Here is a 17659-nt window from a genome sequence, read left to right as displayed (position 1 = left end):
TGGGCCAGGATCCCCAACCTGGCTTTGAAAAGTTCCCAGGCTGGGGCATCCATGGCCTCCCTGGGCAGCCAGATCCTCACCACCCATCACATTTCTTCCTTATCTCTCACCTAAATTCCTCCTCTTTTGATTTGTGCCCATTTCCCCTGTCCTGTCATTCAGCTCCTGATGAGCAGCCCTGCAGATCCTGGATGGTGTCCACACTGAACAGCCCCAGCTCCCTCATCCTTAGAACAAGCCACCAAATGTGGCTCAAAAAATCACATCAAAGCAAAGGTGATTAGCTCATTAATGAGCCTGCTTTAGGAAATATTGGAGAAATTCAAATAGCAACTATTTAACATGAGATATTCAGAAATATTTACTGGATTTGTTCTGCTTAAGCGCTAAATGGCTTGAACTCATTATTTCCTCTCTAAACTGCTCTAGCTCATAAAAAACCAGTGTTCTACAGGTCTTGGGCTGGAAAACATTTGCATTTGTCCCATTAAGGCTTTGTTCTGAGCAACTGAAGCAATGGCTGGAGACTGAGCAGCTTTCCAAGCAATCCCTCTCACACTTTACACCCAGAGTTGAGGTGGAATTTGAAACTGCCAGTTTGGTTAAAGCACAGCAAAGCTGAGCATGGATTTAGTAAGAGATTCTCAAGCAGCTTGCTCCTCTCTCCCTCAGCCTTCCAAAATAGGATAGCATCAGCAACATTCAGGTCATTCAGATACCTTTATTTATGTGCATTTAAATCTGACATTAGGTTTAAGTTAGCAACTGAGCAGAGCACAGAGAGCACAATGCTATTGGCCATGTCCCTCCATGCAGGAGGAAGTCAGAGCATTTTCCAGCTATTTCAGGCTGTTGTCACAGATTTCACAAAAGCTCCAGCTTGGAAAGCAGCACAGACCACCCTGGTCTTCCTTCACTTGCAAACATGCTATCAGAATTTACAGAGGACTTCCAAATGGATTCTCTCTTCATGCCACCCCAATTTCCCAATTACCAGGTGGTGCCTGGGGGCTCTCAGCCTGTTTGCTCTGCTGGCCCTGCAGGTGTGACAGTTCCTGAGGGAGCAGAGCTGGCTGCCAGGGAAGGGCTGGGAGCAGCAGGGACAGGCAGAATGGGCACGTGGAAGACTTGCAGACTTGGTCAAAAGGAAAGAACACCCCTGGGGAATCTTTGAATGTGAAGGATGAACTGAAACCACTATTGCCTGTGAGGAATTTTACTTTGCACAACCCTTAAAGCTATGAAATTCCTCTCAACATAAAAAGTGGAAAAAACCCACCAGAGAACCGACGGCTCCTTCTGAGCCGCGCTGAGTCATCTAGAATTTCTGCTAAGATTAAATTACACCCCTGCATGAATCACATTACTTCTCATCATAAAAGCTTTCCATTCTAACACCTTATTTACACAGATTACTAAACGAGTCACTACCACTTCAATCTGTAAATTAGTTTTAAATTGAAATATTTCCTAGTCCTCATTTTTGTACCGAAGACAATACATACATACACATAAGGAGTAATACAGGTTCTAACTAATCACTGCAGTATCTTCTGAGGATTATTTCTCTATCAGTTTAAAATAGTGACCTCTACACTGAGGTGCTAATATGTATATAAAAGCCTACACAAACAATATTGCACAAAGTAAGATTTATAATAGAGTAACATATTTTAGAGACCCTTATAAAGAGAAGAGTAATAATTGATATTAAAAAGATGCATCCAGAACTAACACAGCATCTTTGCTTTTGTCTAGTCTAACATAGTGTTTCAAATCCTTCCTACCCCAGTGAGGATTAGAACAAATAAAGTTATCTGGAGACAGCTTAAGTTGCACCAAACCCCAACTTGTACTCTAAATGAGGGGAGGGGGGAGGGAAAAGGGACTTTTCCTTTTGATGACTGGAAAGGGCAGTAATAAATGGGGTGAGTGAAAGTCAAATACAGGTTACACATTAACATCCAGAAATATTGAAAGATTGTTTAAAAACTGTTGATAGCTGACACTCTACACATTGAGCACGTGCTGCTGATTTTTCCACAGTAACTGGGCACCCAGGAGCTACACATGGAAAAAGCAGTCCAATGCCAAAAGACTTTTTATTGTGAAATACTAATACAGAACTTACACAGTAAGGCTGTCCTTATTCTAGGAAGTCAGGTATCAGCTCAATGCTTATTATATTAAGTGCATCAGTACAAGGGAAGGTGTGGATCCATTGGACACGTTACGACCCCATCAAAACAAGCTGCCAAGTTGGTTAAGTATTTTAAAGCCTTAAAGTGCTCAAAGATAGCAGTTTCCTCCACAAGACTACCAAGAGGTTCTCTAATTTTGACACTAGCATTTATCACATTCAGGGAAGATGTATTTTGGAAGCAAAAACCCCCACACCAAACAACATAAGCAGTGCTATGAGAAGTGTTAGGTCAGTAAGTCATTGCATTTCAACAGGAATCAGACACTTGCTTCAGTTCATTTTACAGGTCACCCTTGTAGGAACTGTAAGAAACATCAATTTCTATAGCTTGTATATAAACCAACATGTCAAGAACAGACATACCAAAAATAATTCCACAAATCATCAAAAGTGCTGTGCTTTCTGTATTTTTCCTTTTTTTTTTCTTTTTTTTTTTTTTTTTTTTTTTTACTTTTTTTTTTACTTTTTTAAGCAATTAAAATGAGATGGGGAAATCACTTTGCAAGTCTTCTACAAAAGCATCACTTTCTGGTGAAGATTAGAGATAAAGTAAAAGCAGGGAAATAACACTGACCAATGGAGTTCAATCATTTCATATTCCTGGAGGAATTCCAATCTGACTTTGAGAAGATATTCAACATCTCTTTACTTAAACAGAAAGAAGTGGTAGACCACTGTTACAGGTTGTACTAAGGGGTTAAAATACAACTTGAATTTTGCATAATCTGTGTAAAAAAGATATGCTTGACATTTTGGAATGTCACCTTTCTTTATAGAATTATAGGCAAGATTTCTCCAATAAAACATAAGCCAGTTATAAAACTATAACTTCACATCAAAATTTTAAAAAGTTGTTTAAAAAATGTTTGAATATATACATATCACACAGAAGAGCCTGCATGATCCTGTGGATTGTGTTGCTGATCAGACTCTATTTTAAAACCTGGAAGGGGCTGGGCCACCTGATCTGGTTGCACAAGTCCTGATATTGAAGAAACAGAGGAGGAGAGCACCCCTGGGGTAAGCTGAATTTCTGTACCTGGTTCTTCAGACTCTATTTTTACACTCACACCTTGGGGTTCACCTTGTGCCTCTGTGCTCCCAGGAACATCACTGTTCAGGCTTGAGCTGCTCTCTGCTTTTGGAGAAGTCTCCCCCACGGGGTGGTACTGTTTGAGTCTGATGTGCCAGGCTAGGCTGCAGACTGCTGACACTGTTTTGAACTGATGAATGACATTTCTGGGGATGAAGTAGATGTCATTGTCACACAACTGAATCCTGGCATAGCGAATGCCTTCCCGTCTCATTTGGTTTAGTTTGGCTTCGTCCACCCATTGAACACACTGGGAGAAGGAGAGATGGCAAAGTTAGTGGTGAACTCTTCAAACAACTCTGCATCTTCCTATTTTCAAGTGAATCCATGTCTAAATCAGAATGTCTACTTTTCATGGGTAAAACTTCAAATTCAAATGAGAACTGGACTTTAAAAATACAATTTCCCTGATGTCCTGAGAGGAGGATGAAGAGGTTTCTATAGTTATAGTTAAAACCAACAATGGGCTGCATTGCTTGGGTTGGCAGGACTTGAGTTTAGATGCTTCCATAGCTGAGACAACAGACATCAGCAAAAGCAGGAGCAGGCACACATGGCTTAATCAACAGATTGTTTCCATAGCACACCCTGGGACTCATAGCATGAACCCCAGCTTGGGGGAATGGAAAATAAAAAGGTCCCTTCCAACTAAACTATTTTATCCTGAAACACAGGGAAATTTACCCAAGAGAGCTGAGAACTGAGGGGATACAAAAGGGCTGACTTTAGGGAGAAGCTGGGTTCTATCAGAAACTCCTCCCAAAACACCAGGAATGAGCTGTCACAAGGGCAGATTTGATACCTGTGACACTGGAGGTTCATGCAGGTCCAGCTGAAGTCTCTGCACAACATCAGTGAAGTCTTCAGCATGAAAACAAACCACATCTTTGGTTATACGAGGCTGGTCACTCCTAGAAAAAAGGGAGAATTCCAGGAATTTTTGAAGTATTTGAATTACAGAGCATTCCAGCTCTTCCAGCAGAAAGCTCCATTGAACCAATGGCCTGCTTGAGTGTTACACTGTGCACAACGTCTCAACACCTCTCAATAGTGTATTATTTTGAATAAGAGGTATAATGCATACATTTCCCTTTTTTCTTTCTCAATTTTTGCTGCATTCACAACAGAAAGGATGTTTGCATGGAAAATACACTGAAAAGCCTGAGACCCAGGTTCAAACTGCCACTGTCAAAGTTCTCTGCGTTCTAGGAACCACTATTTGCTCAATTCTTCCATTCTATAATTGGACAGAAAAATTCTGCATTAAGGGAAAAATGTAAAATTACAAAGTAACACTGAAGTTGAATCAGTGAGGAGTTTTATTCAACAGTATAGGAAACATTGGCTTTTTTTATTCTAATGATAATGCTAATGATGCTATCCAATTTCCAATGTAATTTCTACCTATTACAATGATGCAAGTCCAGTTTCTCTGCAAGGTCAACAGCAATATCCTGGGTACATGACCTGAGAAAGCACTGCAGCTGTGAAATTAATTACACTGAGCTCTTAGACTGCAGTTATGGAAGCTAGAATTAATATACCTGCTCAGGAAAAGAATAATCAGGGATGATGGTCCAGGTTTAAGGTTTTTGTGTATCACTGAAATATTCTGCAAGCTGCTGTTACAAATTTTTTACTGTCTCAATACAGAAAAATAGGAGGCACACAGCTTGAGATTTTCAGCTCTGTGCAGCTTTTGAATCACAGAATAAACTAGGATGGAAAAGACCTTTAAGATCATCTAGTCCAACCTACGACCTAACACCTCCTCATAAACTAAACCATGGCACTGAGTTTATTTCCAAACACATCCAGTGACTCCAGCACCTCCCTGGGCAGATAATTCCAGTCAGTCTCATTATAGGGTTTAAAACACTTCTGATTAGCTTTGTTTAGCAAGGAATTTTATTTTTTTAGAAGAAAGAGCAGTGCATGCCAGCAGCACTCACCATTCCCCAAACTGCACAGCCTTGAGCACCCCGACAGCAGCTGTGCTCTGCCAGTCAAAGCCCTGGCCCACGTGGTCGGCGTGGGCTCGGGTCCTGTCCTCGAACAGGACCTCGCGGGGCTCGCTGGTCCGAGGTAGGTACTGCAGGTTCTTGATCTCATTCATGGACCTGCAATGCACAAAAACACACACTAAAAATGGCCCTGCAGCTCAAAAATTAATATTTGTGTTGAAATGATCTTAGAATTCTGGGTGCTGCAGGCTTCAAGGGAACAAAGCACTTCCCTCTGATTTTTTCTAGGTGTTGATTTGGTGAAAGATTGAAACAAAACCAGTAAAGTACAATTCAGGTAATAAGATCAAACTTTACAAAACAAATCAAATTAAAAAAAAATTGTGTTCACTTGTGCTGAAAGACTTCCTCCAAGAATGTACCAGTATGTAAAACAGAGCTATCTTATAGAAACTGAGCTTCAGTTATTTGAGAATACATCCAAAAATTCTTCTTGAAAAGACAATTAAAATATGCTTCCAAATCTCCTGAAATTTGTTTTAGAGTACTCTTTCAGAGACAGAAAGCAAGAATACACAATAATTGCTGGGCAGACATGTGATAAGTGCTTTAGCACTGCCATTATTAGGTAGCACAGGCAGTAGAAGGATCTCTGCTGTTTTTACAGCATTCCACCTGCCCTCACCACCAAACTGGTTCCTGCCACAGAAATAAGATGAATTGAGTCTCCTGCAGGATAATAAAAAGAGGTTCTAATCTTAAAATACCGATCTAGGATATGTGAGAAGTACTGAAAGATACTGACAGAAGTAGTGAAATAAAATAACCATCACGGGTAACAGCTTTGCTTTATCAACTGAGCCAATTTGAAACAAAGTGAAAGTGAAACTTAAATCTGAATTAGTCCTCTGAAAAGCCAGTTACACATCAATACTTTGCTTTTGTTCTCAAATCTGACACAGACTTAACTGCAAAGTTTTCCCTCGAGTACAAAAGGAAACCCAAACTCACCGGCGCCGTTTGAAGGGTGATTTTGGCATATCAGCTGTGGGGATCATCTGCTCTCCCGGCCTTACCCACATGATGGGCCCATCATCACTCTGGGACCTGCACTGCAGTCTGAGACTGGAAAGAGTCCCCCAGGGCAGAGTCATCTACAAGAAAACAGGAACAAAACAACCCACAAAACACACATAACACAAAACACTGGGTGAGATAGAAAAATTAAATGATGCCTTTGGTAAAACTGGTTCAAATCTGCTGTCAAAAGAATTGCATAGAATCTAAGTAGGTTTGAGAGGTAAAAGATATTCCAAGCTAATTTTATCAAGCACAGTTTTTAGGGAAGTAGAAGTATATATAATAAACTTGATTATTTTTAATTAGCCACCTCAGTCTATGCCTTTCAATTGGACACAGTAAAGAATGAACCTCAGTAGCCCAAAAAATCATCAATAAAATCCCTTACAGTTTCTAATTACTTAGAAACCTAACAACTGCTTAAATATCTACAGTGCTCTGAACACACCACAAATTGCTGCTTACTCTGAGAAATGGAGATTCTTCCAACATATCCAGGAATTCTGGGAAGTAGTCCCCCACTTCTTCATCCACGGCTCCCACCAGGCTGATCTGGCGCATGGGGCCCGCTCTGTAGGTGCCACAGCAGTATGTCCGATTGACCTGTGCCAGACAGGAGACACAACAGCAGCACAGCTTCAGTTCCCTCCCACGAGGATAAAGTGACAGATCTAGCACAGCTGGGATCAATCTTGGACTCAGCTACAGCTGTTTCAGCAGATGGGCCTTTGGGAATATGCACAGGGACTGTTCAGAACAGAGGAGAAAGAAAGGACTCCTGTCTGCACTCCTGACAGGAAATCCTTCTGGAGTCTGAATAACAGCAAGAGAATATTTGACTAATTCAGGAACAATTCAACACTTCCAGGCTGACTTGAGAAAACAACCACACAAGGTTTCATTGTGACTCAGTCCTTCACCAGCAAGCTTCAACTCTCCACTGGTTTGTGCATTTGGACTTTTGCTTCTACATTTCAAAGCGGATGTTCCTGGGCTTGGCACATTCCAATTTCAGCCCTGTCCCTGAGGTCCTTCCCCTGGGCCTGCAGTGAAAAACCTCAAGGACTTTCATGCAGTGGTTCTGGTGATAGTATACACAGGAAACTGTACAAAAACCAGATGAAATGAGGGGTTTAGCTGGAAAGCCAGAGCTCACGGAGAAGAATTTTAGGATTACCATTTGCAGTAGGACCTGCTGTCAGTGCTGGGGTCAGAAGCATTTTAATCTCACAGCTCATGGACATCTTCTAGAACACAGTCTGTCCCACTTTGCTGGGTCATCTGGAAACTTTTCTTGCCAATTTCCTGTTCCCAGAAGAGAGGCACTGGCAAGACTCCAGTGCTCTGCAGCCTCATCCTATGGACTGCAGCTGGAATGTGCCATACGGCCAGAGAGGAGTTTCTGTGCAGGTACCAGAACTGATGTTACAGAGCACCAGTCTGCTTTGCACAGTCACTTGTGGCTGAGCCCCAGCCTTCCACCACCCTTCAGTGTTCCAGGGTGAAAAACTCCAGCTGTTCTCCGTGGCTGAGTGGGGGGACAGCACAGGCAATCACTGGTAAATGTGCAGTTTAACAGCCATGTTCACCCAGGGTGATGCATTTTAGAACTCCACTTACAGATACATGCCAGTAGCAGCTCAGCTTTTACTTTCAGTTTTGCATGTTTAGCCAGCAAACCAGATGTCATTAAACTACTCCATGTTGTTAAAGGTAAATTAGGAGAGACTAATAAAGGAAGAACAGAGTTACTGCTGCAATTTTATCCTCCAGCAGCAGCCACAGATATTTCACTTCTTAATGATACAAGTTTAGCTCACTCTATTTGCTGAGTGCAGTTCAGAGCAGGAGCACTGGAACACCGCAGCAATATTTTTGTTCTGTGCACATACAGAAAAACTAAGGACTGAAGTGCTCTGGTCCTTATCCAGTGAAGTTAAACTGCCTGGCACTGTTTATGTAAGTGCAGACGGACTCCTTCCAGATGAGTTCTGTGCTACTGAAACCACCTGGTGAGAGTCACTAGTATTTTACAGGTGTTTGTCATGAGTTAAAATGAATTATAATTCCATAAGCAGCTTTTCCTTGTAATGCTTTCAAAGGAAATGAAAAATTAGAAGCTTTAATTTTGTTTGTTTTTAAATGCACTGGAACAATGGAAAAATAGACAAGAACTCGGGAGCTATAAAGGAAACAGAAGAAATACTTTAGGGAAACACTGTATTTCAATGTTTTGCTAGTTTCTAACAGAAATTAAAGGAATATACACACTTGAGAATTAAACCCAGGACATGTTTACACTGACAACATGCACCAACCCACGGCAATCCCCAGCAGGCTGTATTATTCATCTCAAGCACCTCAGTCACAGGGGATGTAGTCTGCTAGTTCAATATGCCATAAAACACTTCTTTACAGCATCTCTCATTCTTAATTCCTTCTGAGCAGCAAACACTGGTTAGGCCAGTGGTCCCAACAACATGATGCAATGAACATCTAAAAGAACAGGCCTTGCTCTCCCTTTCCAACTGGAGGGTTTAGAATCCCATGAGTAAGCACCCTGCTTGCTGCACTGCAAGCTGCTTTGGCCTTTCATTCACCAGGTGTTCCAAATTCCCTCTGAGCTCTGCTCACTCCAGCCACCTCTGTGCACCCCTCATTGCAGGGGAGAAAGCTGAGATGATGAAATAGCTGAAGTAATTTCATTATATCCATCAGACCTCTCTCAGTGTTTTTTATTTTTGTTTAAAGTTCAACTCTTGTTTAGGAATTTAGCTGGGGTCACTCCAATTCACAGGGCTGCCAGAAGTCAGTAACTCATTACCACAGCACCTCCCTTGTATAATTTGTTCCCTGTGCTGCTTTAAAAGCAGCAGTGGATCTCAAGCAGCCACTGCCACTGTTTTTACTGTTGCAAAAAGATAATGGGGCCAGTAAAACAGCTCAGGCAGCCTGTGCCCTTCCAAATGCCACCCAGCCATCACTGCTGTGTGTACCCCCACTCACAGGGACTTACGGGCACGTTTAAAATTAGCTCCAGTGCTCATGGAGCCATTTTCTCCCAACTGCACCATGTGTTATCAGTGTTTCCCACACTGGGGTGAGAGCAGAAGCAGACAGAGGCAGTGTTTCCTGTCAGAGGCTCAGAGCTGGTGTTTATTTGCATGTTCCTGAGTCTCACCACGGGTTAAGTGAGCAGCACAGGATGAGAAGAGGACACACAGATGAGGCATCAGCTGGAGACAAATGAGGTTAAGTCTCTGAAGTTTCTCTCCAGTTGCAAGAAAAGCATGAATCAGTTGACAGCAACAATATTTCAGCATGCCAAGTCAGCTATAAAACCAACCACACAAAACCTTGGCTACAAGGAAGAAAGCAAGAGCACAAGGCTGGCTGCTGCTGAAGGACAAGGCAGTGACATGCCAGCACAGCAAGGGTGACATGCTTGACTAAAATCTGACACAGTGCAGGACCACTGGGCATTGTTTATATGGCTTTAGTGACAAACCAAATGAAGGATGCAGTACAGATGCACAACTTCTTCATTTCATACTTTGGTAGCTACTGCTAAAAAAAAGAGACTGTCCTTCCACAATCAGAGAAGTTCAAACTGTGATGTGGTTCCTGAACCAAAGGTGTCAGCAACAGAGGAACCTGTTCTGAACAGCAGGAGTAAGAAAACTTACCCAGTTATCACCTGTTGGCTGCTTCTCCCACCTTCTTCCAGAAGAAGAGCAGCTTATGCAAAACCTATTTCCCCAATTCTCTTTCCTGGCCTCTTCCCAGAACCCCCACACAGCCTCTGTGACAGAGTAACTGTTCTTTGGATCAGACAGAATTCCTCAGGCAAGTTGATCAGTTGGGAAAAAAAGCAGAAGGGTTTATTTAACTACAAATATATTCCCATTCACTGAGGGGAAGCAGTTGTACTGAACAAGTGATAAGGAAAATAAGAGTTCATTCTAGCTGCTCTGCAAAGAGCTTCCAAATGAAAGTGTGTCCTTATGTGAGGAAAGCTTAAAGTTACTGCTCAGTGATTTGAGTCTTGAAAGCTCTCAGCCCAAGTGAACAGCTCCACACTACAGCTGAGCTCCAGCATTGAAGTACTGCAACTAATGAGAGACAATGCAAGCAAAAAATCCACAGGACACTGAAGCTTAATTACTTTAAAATACTGAAACCAAACATTTATATAACAAATACACATTAGCGTGCTTTGCTGTAAACTCACTGCCCTGAGAACAAAGGAATTCACCTTGCAAGGCAGTTAATTATCACTAGACTTACCAAGTCCTTCAGATTAAAGTCCTTATTTTGAATACTACAATTCAGTTTCTCTAAAAACACAAACCAGCTGAATGTTGTGCAAGACAAAGGTCACATTAACTTGCAGTTTACAGAACTAATTTTGATTTCTGAACACTGAATCTTCAGGATCCAAGACTCCCTAAAACTCCCAACCCCCTTGGCACAGGTCAGTGCAGCAAACAAACATACACAGAGAAGGAACCCAGAATGGAGGCAATGTAACTTCATTATAAATAACCAGTGTCACAGCATACAACAGTGCAACAGTTTAATCTGCTAAAGCACAACTATGAAGTGCTTCTGAACTGTACAACTCTCACTCAGAAGGGTGAAAAGTAAAGCTTGGCCAATCTGTCCAAGCCTCACCAGAGCTGCCAAGGAACAGGAGCACAACAGCCAGGTTCAGCACCCAGGCCCTCAGCAGGGCATTGCAGCCTCCTCCATTCCAAGAGAAGCCAGCCTGCAAAACCTGGGTGAACCCCCCACCAATTTGTGTTTCCTCAGCTTTTCCATCACCTGTACCCCTGCTCCAGCTGCCTGACAGCTCCCCTGCTCTGTTTGCTCAGGGAGAGCTGCACTAACACACTCCAGCCAGAGAGGATTAACCAGGTCATGCTGGAGCTGGGTTTACAGAAGTAGTTTAAACCAACTGAACCTTATGTCATGACTCAATCTTAATCAAGTTTAGACAGTACTTAAAATAGAATTAATTGAAGTACCAGCAGACTATAACCCAGCAAAGCCTCTTATTTATTACCATACATTCCTCACGTGTATTTATAGTGCCAGTATTCATGTTCACAGAACATTCACCCAGAAAAAATGCAATTGTTAAACACTCCAGAGGCTCTGTTCAGCCATCTCAGGGGTCATCACATGCACTCAAGCCAGAATGCAATCAGGACACTAAAGAACATGGATAAATCACTAACACAGAAGACTTTAAAGCCTGACCTGTGGACACATTTGAGCCCTGCAGCACACAGGTGTGTGCTGTGCAGAAGTGCTGCTGCCCACAGCAGTGGTTCATATGCTCAGATTGTTTTGGGGTGCTCTGCACCCAGACACAGCCCTGTCAACACACAGAATTACTTGCACCAAGAAACAGAAGCTGGTTAAAATAAGTGCTAGAGCAGTAAATTGCTGCCAAACAAAAAGCCAAGTGTCACAATTATTCATTTAATGCTATTTAAAGACTCCACAGTGACCATGCAGTATCTTTCTGTAAAGCACTAATTGTTTTTCCAATGCAAATCTTGCTTACAAGCATTTGGTAAAGCCTGCAGAGATCCAAACAGCCCATCCACAAGCACTAACACTCCAAAGTGTTGTTAAAGGTGTGTTCCTATCGTACTGAACTGCAGAGTTTCAGATTTATCCTCCCAACGGCTGAACTAGTAAATGTAATTAATGCCTCAAGTAAAGACCTTAAAGGTAATCAGCAGTTTGGATCCATTCTCAGACTAAAAAGAAAGAAGCTTTATTCCATCAAAAAGAATTTTATCTAAGCTGTAATCTTGTGATCTACTCATAGATACTCTGAGTTGGAGCACAAGACTAAAATTCAAGAGAATTTCATACGGGAATCTCAAAATTAGCTCAGTTTTTACTGTTGCATCCATTTAAGTTACATGGAGATACAGTTTCAGAATTTAAACTAGTTTGAGCCTGCCATGGAAACCAAGGGAGTAAACAAAGTGAAACTCCTTTTCAAAGGCAATTAAAAAGATCCTCTAACCCCCTTCAAGTTAGAAAGTTTAAACAGCATAAGGTACTGAGAGAATGAAGATGTTAAAAACCTTGTGAAACAGATACACTGAAACACAAAAAGTAACATCATTGCAAAAAAACCCCCAAAAGACCCCAAAAAGAAACTCCAGCTCTGTTGACTAGAAAAGCAGCGTTAGCATTTGCAGTCTATGCAATTCTTGACAGACTTGGCTGCTGTTTTGAACAATCTCAGTGATTTCCCAAGTTTAGAAGAAAAAGATGCTCAGTGCAGATCTGCCCTCAGGTCACAGGCAGCAGTGTGTGATGTGTGATTCACCAGCTACCAGGGAGCACAGAAAAGCTCTGAGCAGAAGCAGGAATACACAGCACAGTAGATTAGGCCTAACATCACCTTTCTTCATCTGCTTAGAAAAATCATTTGTGATTTGCCTATTTTAAATCATGTCTGCTCTGGGTTACTGAGATTAATCATACATAGGTATTGTGCAACATTTATGCATGTGAATAGCTCTTACCTGAGAGTGAAAATTTGAAATTGTTGTTGTTTCAATGTCCTTCTTGCCCAAAATTTCCATTTTCACTGGAGTGTTTGGAAAGTTAAAAGCAAAGTAATCCAGGAAGTCTGGTAAATAGGCAGCTGCCCCGTGCACTATGGCTAAAGCATAGTAAGCTGCATTTTTATCATTTTCACTGAATGACAACGCAAGAAACTCCTCTGCAAATCTCTCCATCTCCACTGGAGACAAAAATGAGAGTTCATCCATGTAGGCATGCAGGACCAGGGCACCTCCATTGGACTGGTGCTCCTCGTGGATGAAGTTACTGAATTTAGTGCCAGTCTTGAGGAAGCTGCTGCGGACAGAGTGCTCCTGGTGCGTCACAAAGGGGGTTTGTACTCCCTGGGGTACCCGGTACTCCTGCATGCCCAAGTTCAGTCTGCACAGCTGCTCGTCCTTCAGGTACCTGAAGGATTCCTTGTTCATTTCCAGGCTGTCACACTGTCCTTGAGCCAGAGTCTCCTTGTCAATGCGAGTGAGCCCAGCACACACCGTCTGCACCTCCTTGTTGTACATCTTCAGGCGCTTTCCCCTCACATCCTCCCGGTGTTTCTTTTTCTTTTTTTTCTTTATCTTCTTCATAATAAGACTGTCAGCTCGCTGGGTCTTGCCATTTTCATCTGGAGTTTCTGGCAGCGACAATAAAGAGAAGATTAGAGCTCTGCAGTTGCAGCATATTCACCCCAAAAGAATTCAGGCCTCTCACTTGCTAAGGGATCTATTCCCAGGGACACTGACCAACTGTAAAACATTGCATTTTTGGTTGTATAATTAAGTCAAAAGTCAGGGTATCTATAATTATACAAATAAAGCCTTGAATTAAGGAAACCTTCCAAAATTCTACCTTAATATTTCCGAAATACTTCAATTTTTAACAGATTTATCAAAATACCTTTAAAAGGAGTCTGTATTTCAGAGCATCTATAATTAAGTACATTAATAACTTCTGACATTTAAGGCAGTGCCGTGCAGGGGAAGAGGATAAACAAGTATGTGTAACATTTAAACATTAAGACTTGCATTACAGAGCACTTCCCTCATTTTGGATACATGATAGGGAAGCAAACAGTAGCACTAAAGAGCTACAAGCTTTACTTACACTTAGAAGTAAAAACATTTAAACTTAGATTGCTGATCTTTTAAAGTTAAAGGACCCAAATCATCACATCAACAGATTCAGTCTTATAGTTAACAATTCAGTTAATAGAGAGAAAGAAATTAAGAGCCTGTTTCAGTTGTTTGGGTTTGTTTTTGAGGTTAATCAACCTCTAAAAGGCAGATAGATAAAATGTAAAGAAGTAGTTCTGTCAGGCAAAATGGAATAGTTTAAGTTGTTCTTCTTTCAAGAATAAAAGCTAATTCAAATAACATTTAGCAAGGGACAAAGGTAATTAGAAAACTTGATGGCCCAGCTGTTACAAACTCAATTGCCAAGACAAGGTTTTAACGTGCCTGAATCAAAGAACCATTTCATCCAAGAGTGCCCATAAATCTCCAGGAGCTGTGTTAGCAGGATAGCCGTGGGGATGAGAACAACCTGCTGCTGAAGGCAACACCTGCCTGAAGATGCAGTAACCAAAGTTTTACCATTTCCCCTCAGCACAGGGCTTTGTCCTAAAGAAATTTCCTTTCTCTGGCTGCACATTGGTACTCCCTCTTCATTCTCTTAGAGCACTTAAGTTAAAGAAAAAAAGCCATGTTACACTGTTTTATGAGAAAGGGTGTAGTGCTAAACACAGGCAGCTGCAGGTTCTTCAGTGGAACCAGTGTTTAACTGGATCATTACTGGTTTGGTCTCGTTACTGAGAGGGCTGACCTTCATAATAGCCTGGAGTAAGGAACAGAGTTACTCATGGAGCAAAGCAAGAGCTGATTGCTTAATCCTCACTTCATACAATAGTCTTAGGACCTGAAATACAAGTTTTCACCGTGCTGCTGCAGCCCTTGCAAACAGCAAAGGCCCTGATCTTTCTGTTTCAGAGAAAGCAGGAAAAAGCAGGGTGGCATCACCCGTTCTGGGAAGGCAACTGAAACGGTTCTTGGAATGAGGTTTGCTGCAGGACTCGGTGTGAGGAGTGCAGGGTAGGCTCAGTCCCTGGGCTCTGAGCACAGACACTGCTTTACTCACCGAGAACGTGCAATTCACACACCGGGTGTTCGTCCTGGACACCAGAGATCCCAAGCTGCAGCTAAACAAGGATTTCACGGCACCCCTGTGCTGCTGGGAATACTTCCCTAGGCATGTTTCTAAGAACATTAAAGGTCTCTTACTGCAAGCATTTCTGCTTTCAGGTACAGTTTTAAAACCTCACACATTTTAATCCAGAGTATCTTCCTGTTTGGAGCCATATCCTAATAACAGACAGAGGAATCCTTGCATTTGGGAGCTTCCAGTGAGCACTTGTCTGTTTGCAGGATAAAAGCTGCCCTGGCTGCTGCTGGATGCATTGAACACAGCAGAGTCCCACTACTGCAGTCAGTAACTGCTGGATTCAGTGACATTGTAATAATGCCTGGCAATCCTGAATGGAAATATAATTTTAATTATTCCTTTAAATAAACAGAAGGCCTCCAGCACCTCAAACACAAAGAAGCTGTGGACAGGTCACTAAACTATGGGCTCTGCAGTGAGGCAGAGTGACAGCAGTGCCAATAACTCAGGGTATATAAATAATCTAAAATGATCAGACATCCCACAACAGAATCAGAACCTTTATTAAACAGCAAAAACAGTGGGGTGTTCACTGTCACCTGGGGCCACAGATAAGCATGGCACAGTCAATACAATAGGTAATTTAATTAGGTTACACAGCAAAATAACAAGGGATAGTCAGGAAAAGAAACACAGCCCCATCCCAAAATGCACTACCCCTTCTGCTGAGGACAGGCACTGAAGAGCTTCAGAAGAGCAAACAGCTTTCCTTCACAAATCTGGAATTTTGATGCTCATTTTCACGCTGTTTAAGCCTTCATTAAGGGGCCTAATTTAATTCTGGGTTAGAACTGACACACTGACACTCCGTTCTACAAAGTTACACCGCTCCAAACTTTTGTTTGATAAACACTGATAAAACTTCAGAGGTTTGCAATCAGAAGTTTTTTTTAATCTGTATTCAAGCACAGTGGTGTGGAAGCATTAACTAGGGGAGAAAAGCTTCTCCTGGTACTAGTTTTGTCTGTTCTTAAGATAGGACTATCTAGGCTTTACTCCACAGACACTTGACTTCTGTAAACAAGTGCATCTTTGGTTTCTTAGGCACAAAACCTGCCCATACACTCCTCAAGCATAATTCACCACATTATACTTTTAATTACAGTAGCTTTTGCAGTTATTTTTTATCTATGTTGCTCTCTCCAAGAAGCTTTTTACTACAGCAAATCTCTGAGCAGAACCAAAACAATCACTCTGTACTGTTAAAAAAAATAATAAACAAAACCACACACAGCACATGCCAAAATCCAGAGATACTTTGGCCTTTCAATAAAAGAACACACAGAATAATTCGGGCTGGAAGGGACCTCTGAGATCATCCAGCAAAACCCCCCTGCCAAGGCAGGGTCACCTGGAGCAGGTGACACAGGTGTGGAATATCTCCAGACAGGGAGACTCCAGGATCTCCATGGGCACCTGTTCCAGTGCTCTGCCACCCTTCATTGAAAGAAATTCCTCCTTATGTTGAGGAGGAACGTTTGTGTTTCAGTTTATGGCTATTCAGCCTTGCCCTGTTGCTGGGCACCCCTGAAAAGACTCTGGCACCATCCTCTGACAATCGCATTGGAAACATTCTATCGGAATCACGAGATCCCTTCTCAGGCCACTTATTAGAACCAACCATTAAAAACTGAAAAAAAAAAACCTAACAAACGAGCAGTTCCTCACACGTTGATGTGAAGAAGCCTTTACTACCACAGCACTCGCACGCTGACCGTGCGATGAGGGCGATTCTGACAGCGGCAGCAGCAACGCGGCCGCCCCGCGCTCCGTGCCCGGGGCAGCCCCGCCGTGCCCGCTACGCCACGGCCGGAGCAGGGCCGCCGATCCCGGCGCGCTGCCGCCGCCCGCTCCCCTCCACAGGTGCGCCCCGGGCTCCGAGCGCGGCGCCGCCGCCGCCCGGCCGAGCCCGCCGCGGGCACCCGCCGGCCCCGCGACCCCCGCGACCCCCGCGCTCCCCCCGCCGCTCACCTCGCTGGCTGGGCCGCCCCGCCGCGCCGTCCGCGGGGCTGCCGCGCCTCGCCTTGTGGCCGGCGGGCTCGGCGTGGTGCCGGTGGTGGTGTCGGCGCTCCCCGGGCGGCGGGAGGCTGAGCGGGGAGAACGTGAACAGCCCCGCGGCGGCGGGGAGGGCGGGCGGGGGCAGCGGCTCCGCCGGGCCGGGCCCCGCCAGCAGCGGCTGGCTCGGCCGGGCCCGCTTGGCGGCCGGGGGCTCGCCGGGTGCCGCTCGCCGGCGGCGGGGCCCGCGGGGCCGGGCGGGCCGGTCCGCTGAGGGCGGCGGCGGCGGCTCCTCCGGGGCCCGCGGCACCGCGGCGACCTGCGCGGCCATTTCAGGGGCTCCCTCACACACATTTAAATGGCCCGAGCGCCGGGCGCCGCCGCGCACGCGCCGCCGCGGGGCACCCTGGGACGTGTAGTTCGGGGGCGGGGCCAGGGGCGCGTGCGCGGCGGCGGGAGGAGGGCGGGAAAGCGCCGGGGGAGCGCGGGGCCGGAGAGCGCGGAGGGATAAAATCT

The 17659-nt window shown here is 43.9% G+C and overlaps 1 protein-coding gene across 1 annotated transcript; it reads right to left on the bottom strand.

The window, feature by feature from the left end:
• Positions 1-2602: 2602 nt before the first annotated feature.
• Positions 2603-17474, bottom strand: RSBN1 (round spermatid basic protein 1). Its single transcript, XM_059488158.1, has 7 exons — positions 17120-17474; positions 12895-13565; positions 6806-6943; positions 6272-6414; positions 5249-5416; positions 4099-4207; positions 2603-3546 (listed from the first exon to the last, which is right to left on the bottom strand). The coding sequence occupies exons 1-7, from the start codon at positions 17472-17474 to the stop codon at positions 3085-3087; spliced, it is 2046 nt and encodes a 681-aa protein (XP_059344141.1). The 3' UTR covers positions 2603-3084.
• Positions 17475-17659: the final 185 nt, after the last annotated feature.

The sequence above is a fragment of the Ammospiza nelsoni genome, chromosome 23 (assembly GCF_027579445.1).
Source record: "Ammospiza nelsoni isolate bAmmNel1 chromosome 23, bAmmNel1.pri, whole genome shotgun sequence".
Lineage (NCBI taxonomy): Eukaryota > Metazoa > Chordata > Aves > Passeriformes > Passerellidae > Ammospiza > Ammospiza nelsoni.
The sequence above is the reverse complement of the archived record's forward strand: the minus strand, read 5'-3'. Positions and strand labels throughout refer to the sequence as shown.

What these genes read in the sequence shown, in the direction of transcription:
- RSBN1 (XM_059488158.1), bottom strand. Translation starts at nt 17,474, where the DNA reads ATGGCCGCGCAGGTCGCCGCGGTGCCGCGGGCCCCGGAGGAGCCGCCG. An exon ending in GGGGCGGCCCAGCCAGCGAG is followed by an intron (nt 13,566 to 17,119) that starts GTGAGCGGCGGG and finishes TGTCGCTGCCAG; the next exon opens with AAACTCCAGATGAAAATGGC. An exon ending in TTTCAAATTTTCACTCTCAG is followed by an intron (nt 6,944 to 12,894) that starts GTAAGAGCTATT and finishes TGTCTGGCACAG; the next exon opens with GTCAATCGGACATACTGCTG.